The sequence below is a fragment of the Pelobates fuscus genome, chromosome 3, assembly GCF_036172605.1.
Source record: "Pelobates fuscus isolate aPelFus1 chromosome 3, aPelFus1.pri, whole genome shotgun sequence".
Lineage (NCBI taxonomy): Eukaryota > Metazoa > Chordata > Amphibia > Anura > Pelobatidae > Pelobates > Pelobates fuscus.
Genome location: NC_086319.1, coordinates 14,929,171 through 14,947,929, shown reverse-complemented (window position 1 = coordinate 14,947,929; position 18,759 = coordinate 14,929,171). Strand labels below are relative to the sequence as shown.

Sequence of the window (18,759 nt, the reverse complement as noted above, 5' to 3'; positions counted from 1 at the left end):
TGAAGGAAGGCCTGACAGAGCCGCTTGAAGGACACTGACTGTCTGCTATTAGCTTACACTGGAAACCTTTTTTCTTTGTAAAAGCACGCTAAAGAGACACCAGATATGATTGGCAACTGTCAAAGCACGCTGGCACAGGTCTGCAGAGCACACGCTGAAGTAGGCCTGACACCCAGACGCTTGCAGACAACTAACTGCTCTTCTATTACAGTGAAAAAAATATATTTATTTTAAATGTAAAGCTTAAACAATTGTTAAAACAGATATGAGTGGTGGCACTGGGCAAGTAGGCACAGTATCCAATGTGAACCTCACACAGAAGCTGGCAGGCAGGCAACTGCTCTTCTATTACAGTGGAAACAAAATTTTAGTTGTAAAAGCACGCTATAGAGACACCAGATATGAGTGGCAACTGTCAAAGTACGCTGGCAGGGTTGTGCAGGGCACACGCTGAAGGAAGGCCTGACAGAGCCGCTTGAAGGGCACTGACTGTCTGCTATTAGCTTACACTGGAAACCTTTTTTCTTTGTAAAAGCACGCTAAAGAGACACCAGATATGATTGGCAACTGTCAAAGCACGCTGGAACAGGTCTGCAGAGCACACGCTGAAGTAGGCCTGACACCCAGATGCTTGCAGACAACTAACTGCTCTTCTATTACAGTGAAAAAAATATATTTATTTTAAATGTAAAGCTTAACCAATTGTTAAAACAGATATGAGTGGTGGCACTGGGCAAGTAGGCACAGTATCCAATGTGAACCTCACACAGAAGCTGGCAGGCAGGCAACTGCTCTTCTATTACAGTGGAAACAAAATTTTGGTTGTAAAAGCACGCTATAGAGACACCAGATTTGAGTGGCAACTGTCAAAGTACGCTGGCAGGGTTGTGCAGGGCACACGCTGAAGGAAGGCCTGACAGAGCCGCTTGAAGGACACTGACTGTCTGCTATTAGCTTACACTGGAAACCTTTTTTCTTTGTAAAAGCACGCTAAAGAGACACCAGATATGATTGGCAACTGTCAAAGCACGCTGGCACAGGTCTGCAGAGCACACGCTGAAGTAGGCCTGACACCCAGACGCTTGCAGACAACTAACTGCTCTTCTATTACAGTGAAAAAAAAATATTTATTTTAAATCTAAAGCTTAACCAATTGTTAAAACAGATATGAGTGGTGGCACTGGGCAAGTGGGCACAGTATCCAATGTGAACCTCACACAGAAGCTGGCAGGCAGGCAACTGCTCTTCTATTACAGTGAAAAAAATGATTTATTTAAAATCTAAAGCTTAACCAATTGTTAAAACAGATATGAGTGGTGGCACTGACTGTGCAAATGGGCAAGGCATCCAACCTGACACAGAAGCTGGCAGGCAGGCAACTGCTCTTCTATTACAGTGAAATTTTTTTTATTTATTTTAAATCTAAAGCTTAACCAATTGTTAAAACAGATATGAGTGGTGGCACTGGGCAAGTGGGCACAGTATCCAATGTGAACCTCACACAGAAGCTGGCAGGCAGGCAACTGCTCTTCTATTACAGTGAAAAAATGATTTATTTAAAATCTAAAGCTTAACCAATTGTTAAAACAGATATGAGTGGTGGCACTGACTGTGCAAATGGGCAAGGCATCCAACCTGACACAGAAGCTGGCAGGCAGGCAACTGCTCTTCTATTACAGTGAAAAAAAATATTTATTTTAAATGTAAAGCTTAACCTATTGTTAAAACAGATATGAGTGGTGGCACTGGGCAAGTAGGCACAGTATCCAATGTGAACCTCACACAGAAGCTGGCAGGCAGGCACCTGCAATTACATTACACAGGAAAAAAAAAAAAAGCAGCCTGATGTTATAGCCCTAAAAAGGGCTTTTTGGGGTGCTGTCCTTACAGCAGAGATCAGATGAGTCCTTCAGGATTGTAGTGGACACTGAATGCCCTAGCCTAGCTATCAATTTCCCTATCTAATCAGCAGCAGCTAAACTTTCCCTCCTCTCACTAAGCATGCATCTTCCGAATGAATCGAAAATGGATGCTGGGAGGGAGGTTGGAGGGTGTGGAAGGGAGGGAGTGCTGCTGATTGGCTGGAATGTGTCTGCTGACCGAGAGGCACAGGGTCAAAGTTTGCCCAATGATGACGAATAGGGGGCGGATCGAACTGCGCATGTGTCCGCCCGCCGTGGCAAACACGAACACGCTAATTTCGCCGGGAACTGTTCGCCGGCGGACAGTTCGGTACATCACTACCCACCATATAAGGCAGGTCCTAACCTATTGATTGTTTTCATAAGATTAATCCACTCTATGAAAAGTATCTATCCTCAGGGGACAGTGCAATACTGTATCTGTGACAGGGAGGGCGCCAAAACCTGAACTTGTTCATTCGTCTAAGTGCAGCCTCCTGGCAACTATCAGGGGCGGACATACTTCCTCGAGGCTAACGCCTTCCTGGAAAGCCCTCCACAGAGCTGGTGGAGTATTATTAAAACCATCACTGCGTGCATGGACACTGCATTACTACGTATCGCCATCTCCGCTGTACACAGCACATTACATTATATTTCCTGTCCATAGACAGACACTGTTTTCTTCGATCAGTGAATTATCAGAAATTAAAAGGGAATTTTAAATTGTGGGTCCAAATGGCTGAATTTAAAAATATTCTCCAAGACAGCCATGCCCTAACAGATTTGATTGTCTCTTGATATTGAGGGGCATCAGCACAAATTAATGTATCACATTATAATCCATTATACTACTCTATATTATTTCCTATTATATTTAGTCTTTTTGGATATTATGAAAAATGGAGTACCTGCTGATAGGAAAGGGGTATTCCAGAATTATCTTTTTTGATGCACTTATTATTATTATGATTTCAAAATGACTATTTTATTTGCCCTAAACAAATCCTGAAATATAGTCTTTAAACACTTATAATAAACTGCCCCCAAGTGCTAAGTTCTACAGTCCGAACTACGGGCTTGATTCAATATTATCGGCAAGTTCCGGTAAAACATTATTGGCTGATTTCATCCAATATATTTAACTAATTTTGATTGGATTTAATGCCAGCAAAAATTCTAAAACAGTCAATTTATCAAGAAAAAGGGAAACTGTAATTGCCAGGAAAATGACCAGGGCCGGTGCAACCATTAGGCAAACTAGGAATTTGACTAGGGCGCCGGCCTGCTGGGGGTGCCCAGTGCCCACTGGGATATTCCCTGGTGGGCTCCCCCTGTCCTTTGCCGCAGCGCTGGGCGAGCGGCTCGAGAACCCCCCCCCTCAGCGCCGGGCCGATCCTCCAGGCGCCTCGAAGCTGTCCCTCAGTGTGGCATACTGCTTACTCTGATGGCAGGTGCCTGCTCTGCCAATGAATGCCAGAGGAGAAAAGGCAGGCGACAGGAGTGTGGGCGGTAAGAGAGGCTCTCTGTGACGGCATATTAAACAGCGCACTGGGGGAGTTAGGAGCTGCCCCACACCGGACCTATGGGAATTCCAGTGACACTGGAATTCCTCATGCATAGAAGAAAAGTCACCTTCGATCCCGGAAGTCCCTCTAGTGGCTGTCTGGTAGAGGTCTGTAGGAGGAGTTAATCCTAGCAGGCAATTATTGCAGTTTATAAAAATTGCAATAATTACACTTGCAGGGTTAAGGGTGATGGGAGCTTGCACGCGGACCACTTCAATGACGCGCTTTAGAAGCAAATAAATAAATAAAATGCCTATGGGAGTCAACATGATCCCCACATTAGTAGAATCGAGGTTATACACTTCCACTATGCCTCCCACTCACCATGCTGAGAAAAATCCATAAAGTCACAACACTAAAAAAGAAAAATAATCCATGCTGAAGTAAAACTTATTAAGGTTGTCCCATGGAGGGCTCTACACATACTGAGCGTGTACAAAAAGAAGCTTTAAGATGAAGACATATGATAGTAAATATATATATATTTTACAGGTATTAGTCGTGCCTCTTTACAGCTCAATTCTCTGCCATTTATGATTTATATTACTTTTGTTTCTGTTTATGTAGCCTGTCAATCACACAGTGTGCAGGAAAAATATTGTTTAGTTTTCAATCAGATTTATTACACTTACAGCATAGTGTGTTTACTTTAAAAGTTTTGATCTCATGCTCTGTAAATTTAACTTTTATCACACGCAGGAGGCTCCTGCAAGGTCTAGCAAGCTATTAACAATGTTGGATATTACAAAATTCTAAATTAAAAACATGTTCAATAAAGGAAGTTAAAACATTAGACCTCTATTTACAGGAAGTGTTTAGGAAGGCTGTGTACAGGTGATACTCGAAAAATTTGAATATTGTGCAAAACTTCATTCATTTCAGTAATGCAACGTAAAAGGGGAAAGTAATATATGAGAGAGATGCATTACATGCAAAGCAAGATAGTTCAAGCCGTGATTTGTCATAAGTGCGATGATTATGGCTTACAGCTCATGAAAACCCCAAATCCACAATCTCAATAATTCAGAATATTACGTGCAATCAATAAAACAAGGAGTGTACATAGAACAATATCGGACCTCTGAAAAGAATAAGCATGCATATGGACTCAGTACTTGGTTTGGACCCCTTTTGCAGCAATTACTGCCTCAATGCGTCGTGGCATGGATGCTATCGGCCTGTGGCACTGCTGAGGTGTTATGGAAGACCAGGATGTTTCAATAGCGGCCTTCAGCTCTACTGCATTGTTCGGTCTCATGTCTCTCATCTTTCTCTTGGCAATGCCCCATAGATTCCCTATGGGGTTCAGGTCAGGCGAGTTTGCTGGCCATTCAAGCACAGTAATCCCACAGTCATTGAACCACGCTTTGGTGCTTTTGGCAGTGTGGTCAGGTGCCAAGTCCTGCTGGAAAATGAACTCAGCATCCCCATAAAGCTCGTCTGCGGAAGGAAGCATGAAGTGCTCCAAAATCTCCTGGTAGACGGCTGCGTTGATCCTGGACTTAATGAAGCACAGTGGACGAACACCAGCAGATGACATGACTCCCCAAATTAACACAGACTGTGGAAACTTCACACTGGACTTCAAGCATCTTGCAGTGTGTGCCTCTCCATTCTTTCTCCAGACTCTGGGTCCTTGGTTTCCAAATGAGATGTAAAAGTTGCTCTCATCAGAAAAGAGAACTTTGGACCACTGAGCAACAGACCCGGTCTGTTTTTCTTTAGCCCAGCTAAGACGTTTCTGACATTGTTTGTTTGCTGTTCAGGAGCGGCTTGACAAGAGGAATACAACATCTGAAGCCCATGTCCAGGATCCGTCTGTGTGTGGTGGCTCTTGATGCACTGACTCCAGCCTCAGTCCACTCCTTGTGAAAGTCCCCAACACTTTTGAATGGCCTTTTCCTGACAATCCTCTCCAGGCTGCGGTAATCCCTGCTGCTTGTGCACCTTTTTCTTCCACACTTTTCCCTTCCACATAACCTTCTATTAATGTGCTTTGATACAGCACTTTGGGAACATCCAACTTCCTTCGCAATTACCTTTTGAGGCTTTCCCTCCTTATGGAGGGTGTCAATGATGGTTTTCTGCACAACTGTCAGGACAGCAGTCTTCCCCATGATTGTGATTCCTACTGAACCAGACTGAGAGACCATTTAAAGGCTCAGAAACCCTTTGCAGGTGTTATGGCTTACTTAGCTGGTTAGAGTGGGACACTGTGAGCCTAGAATATTGCACCTTTTCACAATATTCTAATTTACTGAGATTGTGGATTTGGGGTTTTCAAGAGCTGTAAACCATAATCATCGCACTTATAACAAATCACGGCTTAAACTATCTTGCTTTGCATGTAATACGTCTCTCTCATATATTAGTTTCCCCTTTTACGTTGCATTACTGAAATAAATTAACTTTTGCACAATATTCAAATTTTTCGCGTATCACCTGTAAATTACATGCAGGGAGGGCTGAAAAAAACAAAGTGATTTAAAACCTATACACACAAAACTACTTATTATTATATTATATGAACCCTTCATTGCTATTTTATAGATACTTTATGGTTATGCATCTTTTATATTGCATGATTTAAAAAAAATTTTTGAATAGTTTCCTTTAATCTTAGGTGAGCATGTAAGTACTCTGATCTCTTATTCCTTCCCTGCATAGTAACATTTCAAATTATTTTATTATTATTAAGCAACTTTTAGCTAACCTAGTCAGGCTATATGATCATAGACATATCATTCATGTCCAATAAGGATAAATCTAACAATCTAGCAATAACTCATCCTTCCGGCACCAGGAGTGAGCAGCCACCAGATATAGAAACACAGAAATCGTTAGGATTCCTTACATTATTCCAGCAATACACTACAAACCAGTGACTATTTAAAACAATAGGTGGTCAGCATGAGAATACCAGAAATACTGGTTCCAGAGTTTCCGTCATTTTTACGATAGAAATATCATACAATTGAATGGATTGAATATGGACGTGGAACCAGTAAAGTCAGGGGCTCCAGACGTCATTCAGAAAACAGATTGTATTCATTTCAATTTAAGCAGGAAGACCTCAATGGGGCTATGACCAATCAACACTAAAAGACTAAAATTACCCGATACAGAGAATGTGGGGCGGGGGGGGTCACTAAGCACCATTCAGCACAATATGTTTAGGGTGTTCAAGCTGGCTAATAGAATGTATCAACTGTTGGAAGCTTATTATATTGAATAAAGCATTGAAAGTCATCTATAACTTGTGTTAAAATGTATTTTTAATAAGAATCTCTATTTTCTTTCAAATTCATATTAAAGATTTAGCAAACCACATCACAATCCAGCTCAGAGAAGGCAAAGCCAGGGCACACGTTCCAAACCAAGAAAAGATATAGAAACATTATTTCATTTCTCCTCCCCTCTGTCTGCTCTCTCTATACTGACTGCCAGGCGCAAAGGGCGGAGCTTATAACGATGATTGACAGGGAGCTAATATGGAGGCACCCAGTTACAGGATAAAGAGGATGGAATTCTACTTTGAATTTTTTTTTCACTCTTAAATACATATTTGTTACATATAAGGAGAAGTAAAAATAATATTAAAAATCGTGGCAAGTGACATCTACAATTTATGTTATATCATTACTTCCCTATAATTTAAATTGTAGGGGACATATATTATTTCTTGGGGGGGGTGGAAAATATACCCAAATGGCAGGTGATATATCTTGAATCGTTTAATTGTTTTTTACTGGTCTGCGTACGTCAATCTGCCCCAGTCTGTTGTCTCTGAACATAGTTGGGCATATAATAAGGTGATCAGTCCCTTAGGTGACTGTTCTTTAAGGCACATTTTCTCAAGGAAAGTCATGGCTGTGTGTGCTGTTTCCCTAACGTGTAGTTGTAAAGCGAAATCTGTGTATCTGTGTATCTGAAGAAATCCGCAGGGGTGAGGTGTCATCTTTGTTGAAGGGAGTCGAATAGAATGGTATTCCTGTCTATGTACGGATAGCAGATTCTCTGTAACCCCACCTGCTTTAGGTATTCGAAGTTAGGTGTTGTCAGTCCCGGAGCAAATCTCTGTTCCTCAAGTAGAGCATTAACTGTGAAGGGGAGGATGCCAAACTAGATTTCTGAGTGGGGGATCCCATAGGCGCAGAGAGTTAAGGATAGCTGGGCATTCTGTTCGTGTCAAGGACCAGAACTTCTTTGGTACCTACATGAAATATTACGGGAGGTCTCGAGGTCAACCCATTTCCTTACCTCTAAGGGGGCATGCCACATGGCTACTTGGGCTAGTTGTGCTGCCAAATAATAGTAAAGGTGGGTAAGCCCAGGCCACCCAGTTCTTTTTGACAATACAATATGTTTTGCGACACCTTTTGTCTTTTATTTTGCCATATAAAACATGGCAATTGCTTTTTGTAGTTGTGGAAGGCTGTTTTTTGTGACTGGTAGTGGTAGGGCTTGGAAGAGGAAGAGCATTCTCGGGAGAATGTTCATTTTGATGGAATGGATTCTTTCCATCCATGAGATAGGCTTATCCATCTAATTCTCCATGTCCCTGATGAGGGCTTTAGTTAAAAGGGGGGGGGGGGGTAGTTACATTTGTACATTTTAGAGGGGTCTGCTTTCAGTTGTATTGCTAGGTATGTGATAGAGCGTTTCTCTATCCGGAGTCCGTGATCGCCATGTCCTCTGCAGAAAGTCCTATCGGGAGATCGCTAGATTTGGTCATATTTATTTTGTCGCCCGATATTAGGCAGAATCACATTAGCATCTCCTTTACCACCCCCATGGAAGCGACAGGTGTCGTTAGGGTCAACAGGACATCATCGGCATATGTAGAGACTAAGAATTTGTGGCCCCCTACCTCTGTCTGCGTAGTGGGGCTCTAAGGCTAAGAAGAACAGAAGGGGGGACAGTGGGCAACCCTGCCTCGTGCCATTGGTGAGCTGAAGGGGTAAGGGAGGGGCTCCGGAGATCCGTACCTGTGCTGTTACATTATGGTACATGGGTTTTATCAAGGTGAAAGCCTCAATCTGTTGAGAAGAGTTCATCTCTGATTGAAACTATTAAAGGGGCACTATAGCTCACTTTAACTCATTAAAATGGTCTGCGTGCAGTTTCCCTGTCCCCCTTAGCCCTGCAATGTAAAACAGTACAGTTTTAAATAAATGTTTACATTGCCTCTGGTGGCGGTCTACTGTAACATCTTAACGATCATCAATACCTCAGGTAACGAAAGAAAATACTAGAAAAAAAAACAAAACACTTTATTGAAAACTGTTCAACAAATTGAAGAAGGAAAGTATACATTTAAGATTTTTTATAAACACTTGTACTTACAGCATAATTGAGATTTACTGCTCATAAATCACAACAGAAAAAAAAAATGCGGAACAAAACAATAAAAAAAAAATATAGCTCCGAGTCCAAATCTATAAATAGCAATTCTGGGAGAAGTGCTAAAAGTGGAGCAGTAGCCATGGAAACCTGTAGAACGCACCTGCAAATGGTATACTTGGCCTACGTGTTGTAAAGATTATAGACGTCAGAAAAACAAAACAAAATCTATAAAGTGATATATTCTTGGAGTCCTTTTTATTTCACCATGTATCGTCTGTCAAATGGGTAGAAAACCATTGAAGGTCATTTATTCCGTGATAGAATTCAGGATTAATTGTAAAACAGGCAACGCCTTTCTAAGAAATACAGTTTATTAGCATTTACCCACCCCCTTTCTCTTGGAAAACACTATGAATAGAAAGTTCTGTCATTGTTAAACTGAGGGAGGAGGAGTTTAAAATTCATCATTATGACACTAAATAACTTTAGTCTAATAACGGTTTGGAGGCTTCTCTATTATAGTTTCACAAACAGATTTGTAGTTAGTATTGAAATATAATGCGAAAAAAAAAAAAAAAACTACCTGTAATTAACAAAAGGGTAATTGGTTCATGATCATGTCACACAGTCTAATGGAATATTATACAGATGTATTTTGTGTATAACAAAAAGCTAATAATTTTCAGCCTCTCACGCCTGCGGGTGTGGCGAATATTCGTGAGTTGTGGAATAAACTGGTTCAGCGCTGCTGGAAGGCTTTGCCGGTGCCTTGATGCTGGTCCGAGTATCATATGCTGTAGACTCAACACCCGTTGGCCCACCCCTGCAATAAAAGCAAAAGATAGGACAGGTATAAATATCCAAATAAAAATAATAATAATAAACAAGTCACACACTGATTCTTTTTCTAGGAATGTGCGTCGTTTTACGTCGTTTTATGTAGATGTATGATAAGATCTGTTTGGCCCACACTGAGAGGCAGACAAAACCTCTCGAACTCTGTACAGAACACAATCAGGTCTGTTTACATTCCTGTCTTTGGGCAAAACCTATTCAGCCAATAATAATCAGAGGCTGATGAAAATGAGAGATATATATATATATATTTGTTTTTAACCGATCTGAGTTGGAAAGACAGAAATTCCTCTGAATTAAAAGTAACTGAGAACTAGATCTGATGAGATTCAGGAAATGAAGGGCAAAGGGTCAATAAACTGAACACTTCAATGTGGATCTTCATTTAAAATGTTTACTATCCATAGAGGGGAAACAAAAAAGATATTCTACTCACGTCACCCAAGCGAAAATTGTTCCAGCAAAACCAACCAAGAGGAAGAATAGGAGCACGCTCAGAATGGACGTCAGGACAATCATCCCACCACTTCTCCTGCCAGGCCATGTATCAATGGTGGAATAAGCTCGGCCTGAAGAGAGGGGATGGTGGGATCCAAGTTATTATCAGAGGACTAGTTACAATTTAATCAACATTAACACACACACAGGCAGATGCTGTAACAGCAACACACAGATAACCAGTTGCCCTGTCACATGCCAGTTAAGGACGGGACAATAAGGCAGCTGTGGATTGGTTGGCTAAAAGTAACAATTTATATATACCGTGTTTCTACTTACCTCTTCTCCTTTTGGTTTCTGAGCAACAGCAAGATGATGCCTCTACCACCCACCCTTTCTATCCATTGAAGAATTCTCCCTCTCTCCCCCCCTGTGTTTATCACAACTTTGGGATAAGATCCCTAGACAGTAATTAGCAGAGAATAAGCTATGAATCTAGAGAATTGGAGAGGAGGGGCCAGCTTCTTCCAGCCAGCAAAGAAATTAGAAGTTAATGTTACAGGATTTCAGGTTTGGTAATAAGCTGTGATCAAGTTTTCCCCAAGAATTTGGTAGCCTGGAGACTTGGGATGGGATGTGGAGAGGTAACTGGAGTTGGGCAGTGTAAAATAGCACTTATGAATGCTTGTGCCAACTTAATATTCAAGCCAAATTACAGAAGACATCTTATGGTTTCTTTACCTCCGTTTGTGGTGATAGGAGCGGACCAGTCTGTTTGATACTGCGCCACCTTACTTGCGTCCGCATAAACATATTTAAACCTAGAATAAAAAAAGCAAACTTAAAACAAATTACAGATATTGCTCCAATATGTGTGTCATGTTACATGATATTGTTTTATTATAATGTACTGTTTCTTTAATGTTCATCTTAAGTTTGTCTCTTGGGCCACTCCATAGTTTGCATGATGCTTCAGATTATCCCCTCCCCCTCTCCTGTTCTAGTGTATTCTATGCTGTACATCTATATGTGACTTGTGATATCTCTCCTACCTGTATGGAAGAATCGTTCTTTTACCTGTTGTGACTGCACATTCTACAGATCATACGACGAATAAACAGCGCCAGATCTTCTTACATGTGAGTTGTGACTGAGTACACTATCTGGGAAGGTGATTTGGTATGGATAATCTCACCAGGGCAATGAGCGCCATGTGCTCCTGAAAACCACATTCATAGCCTTTGCAGCCAGTCCAGAATAATGTGCCACATTACAAAAAGCATAAAATAAGTAATTGGATATTATATTGTGAAAATTTACACAGAATGCTGCCTGTCTATCGGGTGTATTTATCAAATCCAGTGCCTGTCACAACTCTGTCGTTCCAACCAAATCTACACCATTCTCCTTTTAAAGAGGCAGTGTTCTTCATATCCTAATCTTATATAAAAATATAGGATTCACGATTCAGACATAGTAAAATGCACTGAATGGATATTTGCATTTGATTAATTCACTTAGGTTTTTTTTTTGCGATTCACAATAAATCAGTTAGCTATTGGCTGGCACTGGCAGCATTAGTACGCACATATTTAAAACCCTCAAAAGGCTTGAATGGTCAGCACTAGCTCGCAGAGAACGAGAATTTGGATTCTGACATCAGGGCCAGCAAGAAAATTCTATGGTTTTAAAAATAGTTTTATAAACAAATTTAGAAATATTTTGAGCAAGAGTTAGGAAGATGGAAAAACAAAATAAAGAAAAAAAAAAAAAGTTAAAATAAATAAATCTGGGAAAAAATGTAGAAAAGAATGTATTATATTTGTAGTTTTCCTGTAGAAATACCATGAAACGCGTGGGGTGTTACCTGTAGGCAGTATTGTTGTTAAGGGGGGGATTGCAGTATCCTGTAAAGTTTGGATCAGTCAAGCAAGTGACATCAGCTCCCACTCGGACGATGTAGCTGTCCAGGATGGACTGTGCCTTGGTTGGATCACCCAGGTTAGTGAAGTCTGGAAGACTTGAACAACTGGGAATTGCAAATGAGGCGGCCAGGTATGGTCGTGTACTACCTCCAACTGATTGAGTGTAGGTGGTGGTAAGGGTCTTGTTTGAGGAATCAACAACTGCGTTGGATGAAGCCCCTGCGAAACGACAAATGGTGAAGGAGAGGTGAATGCGGAAAAAAAAAAAAAAAAAAGTTTACAAATTAGATTTACACATTTATAGTGTGAATTCAATGTTAATTTATAATTTGGGATCAAAATAGCCAAAATGTTTTTGCTTTGAATTATCACATTGGTAACCCTCCCCCAGTGATTGGGGGAGGTGAAGGTGATTGGCACAGGGCAAAGTACCAAATATTTTCTCAGAATTTGCAGCTCAGGGATTTACTAAAAGAAAATCTGATAAATCCAGTGTGTGCTTTAAAAACAGTAATTCTCAAATGTGAATCCGATACAAAGTATAAGGAGTACTGTACCATCAGATTTCTTCTGGAGCTTACCTGCAACCAGACTTTCTGGAGGCAAACCCAATTAAAGGTAAACTATAGCTGAAATGCGCATTTACAGCTAGCGCATTATGCCCTCCCCATAGGAAAACATAGCAGCAATGCTTTACTATTGGGACATAGCGGATGCTGAATGTCCTCATGCAGATCGTGAGGACATCCAGTGTCAGGTGACCTAGAATCGACTAGCAAGCAGGAAGTGCCTCTAGGGGCTGTCCGACAGCTACTAGAAACAGTCTTCGTTCCACAAGGTAATTCTTGCAGTTTCTTAAAAGCCGCAATGATTTACACTGCAGGACTAAGAGGGGCAGGGAGACTGAACCCAGACCACAACAATGAGCTGAAGTGATGTGGGTGCCTATAGTGTCCCTTTAAATAATGACTGCATGATCCCTAACGGAGAAAGCAGCCAGCACAAAAATAATAACCCTCTGCATTACAAGGGACATTAAATGAAAATCGCAGTTTAGTAGATATACCCCGAGACGTATATTTATTTATCCATTTTCTTCATTGGGGTTATATCTAAAACCAGCTTATAAAAGCTGCAGATCTCGTCAGCAGCCTCCGCAAGCCCTCCCGTTCCAACCCCGCCCAGACTTAATTTGTACAGGGGGCATTCCATCTTTAGTTAATAACAGTGAAAGTGTGAGGATAATGATACCGATAACTCCCAGCTATGTTCCATTCTATGTTTAAATTAACCGCCCAATGACACCCTGTACGGGACACTTACCACTCTGCATTACATACAGGTAGACAGCGTTTCCAGCAGTCGACAAGCAGTACGGCTTCTCCAGAGTAATCGTAGTTTGAGTGGGATTAATTGTGATGTAAGTAGTACTTGGCAACAATGGCGAGGCGGCCCGCACTGTGACGAAAATAGGAAAAGAATAAACTAAGTATACATATAGATCATATTAAAACAAATACACAGATATTCAGAATTGTAGGAATCTGTCCCTTAGATTGTAAGCTCATTTGGACAGGACTCCTCACCTTCTGTTCCTGTACGTCCAACTGGTTTTTAAGGCCACCTATTGCACAGCACTGCAGAACATGTCAGTACAAAACAGTGTGTTACTACAAAGGTGTAGCTCTGTTATATCAGCACGATAAAATAAAAGGTTAAAAATCACTTTTTAAAATATTTTCTATTGATTCCTATAAGGCAGCCCGCTACACTCAGTGGGACTTTCCACTAATCCTGTGGAACATGGCATTGCCAGGGACATCTTTATTGCAGGGTAATGGGCATTTAAAATGGGTCACTAGCCAAGCTCTAGACAGCATGTCTGACAGCAGCTACATTGTAAGCTGGAGAGCGAAAGAGACACTTGTACCAGTTATATTAAACAAAGTGTTAGGAAGGTCTATGCAAGAGGGACCAGGAATTTAAAGGAGATTTTTTTTGTACAGGTAAAGGGGGAGGGTGGGTGGTGTCTGTGAAAGAGAATGTATGAATAAAGTACAGAAAACACAAGGGACTGTCTCAAAAAGGAAGAACAGGGTTCAAAAGGTGATTAACTGGTACAACTGGGGACAGGGGCATTAAACAGGAGGTTCAGGGATTACATTGCTAGAGCATAGAATAAGTGGGAAGTCAGATAGACATGTCCATAAAGGAAAAGGAGGGTAGAGACAAACTGGCACAACAAGGGGGGGGGGGGAGAAGGATAGAGAGTGGCACAACAAGGGGGGGGGAGGAGAAGGATAGAGAGTGGCACAACAAGGGGGCGGAGGAGGAGGAGGAGAGAGACTGTCACAACAAGGGGGCGGAGGAGGAGGATGAGGAGGAGAGAGACTGTCACAACAAGGGAGCGGAGGAGGAGGAGGAGAGAGAGACTGTCACAACAAGGGGGGAGGAGGAGAGCGACTGTCACAACAAGGGGGAGGAGGAGAGCGACTGTCACAATAAGGGGGAGGAGGAGAGCGACTGTCACAATAAGGGGGGAGGAGAGCGACTGTCACAATAAGGGGGGGAGGAGGAGAGCGACTGTCACAACAAGGGGGGAGGAGGAGAGAGACTGTCACAATAAGGGGGGGGAGGAGGAGAGAGACTGTCACAATAAGGGGGGGAGGAGGAGAGAGACTGTCACAATAAGGGGGGGGAGGAGGAGAGAGACTGTCACAATAAGGGGGGAGGAGGAGAGAGACTGTCACAATAAGGGGGGAGGAGGAGAGAGACTGTCACAATAAGGGGGGGAGAGGAGGAGAGAGACTGTCACAATAAGGGGGAGGAGGAGGAGAGAGACTGTCACAATAAGGGGGAGGAGGAGAGAGACTGTCACAATAAGGGGGGAGGAGGAGAGAGACTGTCACAATAAGGGGGAGGAGGAGAGAGACTGTCACAATAAGGGGGGAGGAGGAGAGAGACTGTCACAATAAGGGGGGAGGAGGAGAGAGACTGTCACAATAAGGGGGGAGGAGGAGAGAGACTGTCACAATAAGGGGGGAGGAGGAGAGAGACTGTCACAATAAGGGGAGGAGGAGAGAGACTGTCACAATAAGGGGAGGAGGAGGAGGAAAGAGACTGGCATAATAAGGGGAGGAGGAGGAAAGAGACTGTCACAATAAGTGGGGAGGAGGAAAGAGACTGGCACAATAAGTGGGGAGGAGGAAAGAGACTGGCACAATAAGTGGGGAGGAGGAAAGAGACTGGCACAATAAGGGGGAGGAGGAGAGAGACTGTCACAATAAGTGGGGAGGAGGAGAGAGACTGTCACAATAAGTGGGGAGGAGGAAAGAGACTGGCACAATAAGGGGGGGGAGGAGGAGAGCGACTGTCACAATAAGGGGGGGGAGGAGGAGAGCGACTGTCACAATAAGGGGGGGAGGAGGAGAGAGACTGGCACAATATGGGGGGGAGGAGGAGAGAGACTGGCACAATATGGGGGGAGGAGGAGAGAGACTGGCACAATATGGGGGGGAGGAGGAGAGAGACTGGCACAATATGGGGGGGAGGAGGAAAGAGACTGGCACAATATGGGGGGGAGGAGGAAAGAGACTGGCACAATATGGGGGGGAGGAGGAAAGAGACTGGCACAATATGGGGGGGAGGAGGAAAGAGACTGGCACAATAAGGGGGGGGGAGGAGGATGTTTGATATGAACGGAACACACATACTGAGTTGAAGGGACGATTGAGATGTATTGACAGAGAGGAAAGGGTCAGGATATTATGCCATTATATCAAGATTTTTTTTTATCAATTTAGCCAGGATTCCACACAATTAACTAGACAGTCATTGGAACATTACTGATCTAAATGTCTAAAACTGACATGAGAGGTGCCCAATCCGATAATCTTTTTTCTTTTTCTAAAACTAAAAATACAGTACATTTGAAATTACAGCATGTGTTTTAAACCCACACAAAATTCTTCTGGATGGCTCTCACCAAACTAAGTTACTCAGCCAATCAATCATTCTAGAACACGGACAAGATAATCCCAGAGATAGAACTTTAGATGGGCACGGCCAAAGAACTCGCTATGACAACATTAGTTTTTTTGGGAGTGAATAGAGAAACCCTGGTTGGTTGGGAGGGGCAGCGTTGCGCATTGTCTGAACTACTGGCGGCGAAGACGACCGTACAATCTTCTCCCAATCCAGTACTAATCACGAACGCAGAGTGCATGATGGGAAGGGGTCAGCTGCGCTACGAGTAATTCAACGAGCTCCAGGAGGGAGTGTTTACTGCGATCTACACCTGCCAGAGCTACTGAGCACACTACTCTGTGATGTCAATACAATAGTTTTTTGTTAATATATTGCCAAAACATCCATCCCTACAGAGATGACACAACTAACCTGCACAATTGCTCTCATCATGTGTAGGTGCTTAGTGTACCCCTTTAAATCTGGCAAAGCATCATGGAGGTTTAGGGAGCTAGCAGTCAGAGTCTTAAACTGAATCAAGGCAGACCATGGTCACAATCGTCTTACTCTCATGGGTTTCCAAAACCTTATCGTTCGATTATCAGCGATTTAAGGAACAATTTACTTATGGTCAACAGAGTCTAGTGCTTCAAGATATTGGGATTTTTTTGCTAAACCAGGAATTTTGCAGAATGGATATTAAAATCGTGACTTTTAGGTAAAAATAAACACCAAGGTGAGATAGAACAACTACATTTCAATCAGTTATTTTCAACTTGATGCTTGATCCGTTCTCCATATTGTATTTTGATGGGAAATAAAATGACTAAATAGAAGGATGTCCTAGAAGATAATTATTGTTTCAGAATGAGTTACATCTACATTTTTTATCCCAGGTGAATCAATGAGAGGTGATGACCTGTCTGGCTTGTTTATAATAGAATGAGACATTAAAAAAAATGTTAAGCCATTTTTGCACAATGAGGGGAAAGTGCTAATCTTGGACAATAAAATTTACCAACATGATACAAGAATGTTCATTTTAATTACACAATAATTCAAAATCACCACCCATTCTCTGGTTTGCAATAATGAATGAAAATAACGAATATAGAATTGAGAGGATTTTCCCAATTACTCACCAAATGCAGTGTGCGCAAGCAATGCCCAGACCATCCCACACAGCCAGGAGAAGGCCATCATTCTGCAGGTGGCTGTACCCGTAATACCTGCTGGATCGACAAACTGAGACTAAATGTAACTCTCAGGTGTTTGCAGATCCCCTACACCTATGGGCACCGCCCACCCCTAACCCAGCCAATCCCAATGGCTGCACATGGTAAGTGGCTGATCAGGATTTTTGTGAGAGCAAGGTGTGGTATTGTTACCTGGCTGTAGGACCAGTCACAGTGGAGGATGGGACAGGTGTCTGCACCCCCTACACACCTTGCTAGAATCACTCCAAGCACAAAATGTTTTTTATGGCATTTATTTAAATACAAATATTAGCTTTATCCACTAAATTCAGTCATGAAGAATTGCCAAACTAGCAAGGTTCAGGGTTTGGTTCCATTTCTGCATAAAATACGTGGCAATCAAACGCTACAGATGGGATTGTAAATCCTTAATCAAAAAGATCTCTGGCTTTTGTTAGTTTATCGGTTTCCCTGCAGCACACGAATTCTACATAATACAGGGTAGCACGCTTTATAAACTGCCCATTAGCAGGTGATGTGATGCACGACGGCACCTCCTGTGTGACTCTCTCTGTCATGTCTTTCTTTGATTTGTTTTTAACGACAGTGAGAATTCTAAGTGATTTTCAAATTTAAGGTCAAACTAGCCGAGCTGGAGAAATTCTCAAAGGCAGCTAGGATTTCAGTTAGGCTACTCTGGCCTTAGGGACAGAATAGTAACCTGAACCAGTGCAGCCTAATGTAGTGGTTCTGGTGTCTATTGCATGTTTTCATAGAAATGGCAGTGTTCACAGTTACTCAGACGGCCACTAGAGGTGCTTCCTATTTCAGTTGAGCGCTGAACGCATCAATGCATCTCTATGAAGATATCCTGATTGGCACCGCGAGGCATTTTGCCGCACATGCCCAATAGCCTCCCAATGATTACGTCAAGATAGTCAAGGCTGATAATCTCAGCCAAGGAGGCGGAGCCAGCTGCAGCGAGACTGGTGTCGCAATGGAGAAAAGGTAAATTTAAACACCTCTTACGTCCACCGTGAGCGGGGCCTGGAAACCTAAACTGCTACTCTAGCACTATAGTGTGAGGAATACATGTTTGTATATCTAATGCTATTGTACCCTAGTCATAATTATGGTGTCTGTGTCCCCCCCAGAGCTCCCCTTATATGTTCCTGATTACCCCCTTACTACGTAAATATCAGAACGGCTCCAGTACCGATTCCTCTAATAAATAATGATACAAACCATTCATTAGAAATACGTAGATACATGTTAAAAAGTGGCTGGTGATTTGTGGAATGATGGGCTACAGGAACTTTCCTGCCCGTCTAATCTTTGGAGACCACCCTAATACCCTTCTTGCTCTGTAACTTTATTAAAGCTTAAAGAAGCACTATTGGGTCAGTAACACAAACATGTATTCCTGACCCTACAGGGTTAAAACCACCATCTAGCCCCACTGGACTCCTCATGCCTCCATAAATATAGCAACATCTTAATGTATTCAAGCCTAAAGCTGTAACTCTGCTTGCTGTTAGACTCAGAAAAACAAGCAGTCTGCTGA

At 42.4% G+C, this 18,759-nt stretch overlaps 1 protein-coding gene across 1 annotated transcript; it reads right to left on the bottom strand.

Moving 5' to 3' along the window:
- Window positions 1-8,721: 8,721 nt before the first annotated feature.
- On the bottom strand, window positions 8,722-17,261 carry UPK3A (uroplakin 3A). Its single transcript, XM_063445055.1, has 6 exons — window positions 17,142-17,261; window positions 13,357-13,491; window positions 11,976-12,252; window positions 10,850-10,929; window positions 10,107-10,239; window positions 8,722-9,638 (listed from the first exon to the last, which is right to left on the bottom strand). Exons 1-6 carry the CDS (start codon window positions 17,200-17,202, stop codon window positions 9,506-9,508), a joined length of 819 nt encoding a protein of 272 aa, XP_063301125.1. The 5' UTR covers window positions 17,203-17,261; the 3' UTR covers window positions 8,722-9,505.
- Between the last annotated feature and the right edge of the window lie 1,498 nt (window positions 17,262-18,759).

What these genes read in the sequence shown, in the direction of transcription:
- UPK3A (XM_063445055.1), bottom strand. Translation starts at nt 17,202, where the DNA reads ATGATGGCCTTCTCCTGGCTGTGTGGGATGGTCTGGGCATTGCTTGCG. An exon ending in GCTTGCGCACACTGCATTTG is followed by an intron (nt 13,492 to 17,141) that starts GTGAGTAATTGG and finishes TTTTCGTCACAG; the next exon opens with TGCGGGCCGCCTCGCCATTG. An exon ending in AACAACAATACTGCCTACAG is followed by an intron (nt 10,930 to 11,975) that starts GTAACACCCCAC and finishes TTTTTATTCTAG; the next exon opens with GTTTAAATATGTTTATGCGG.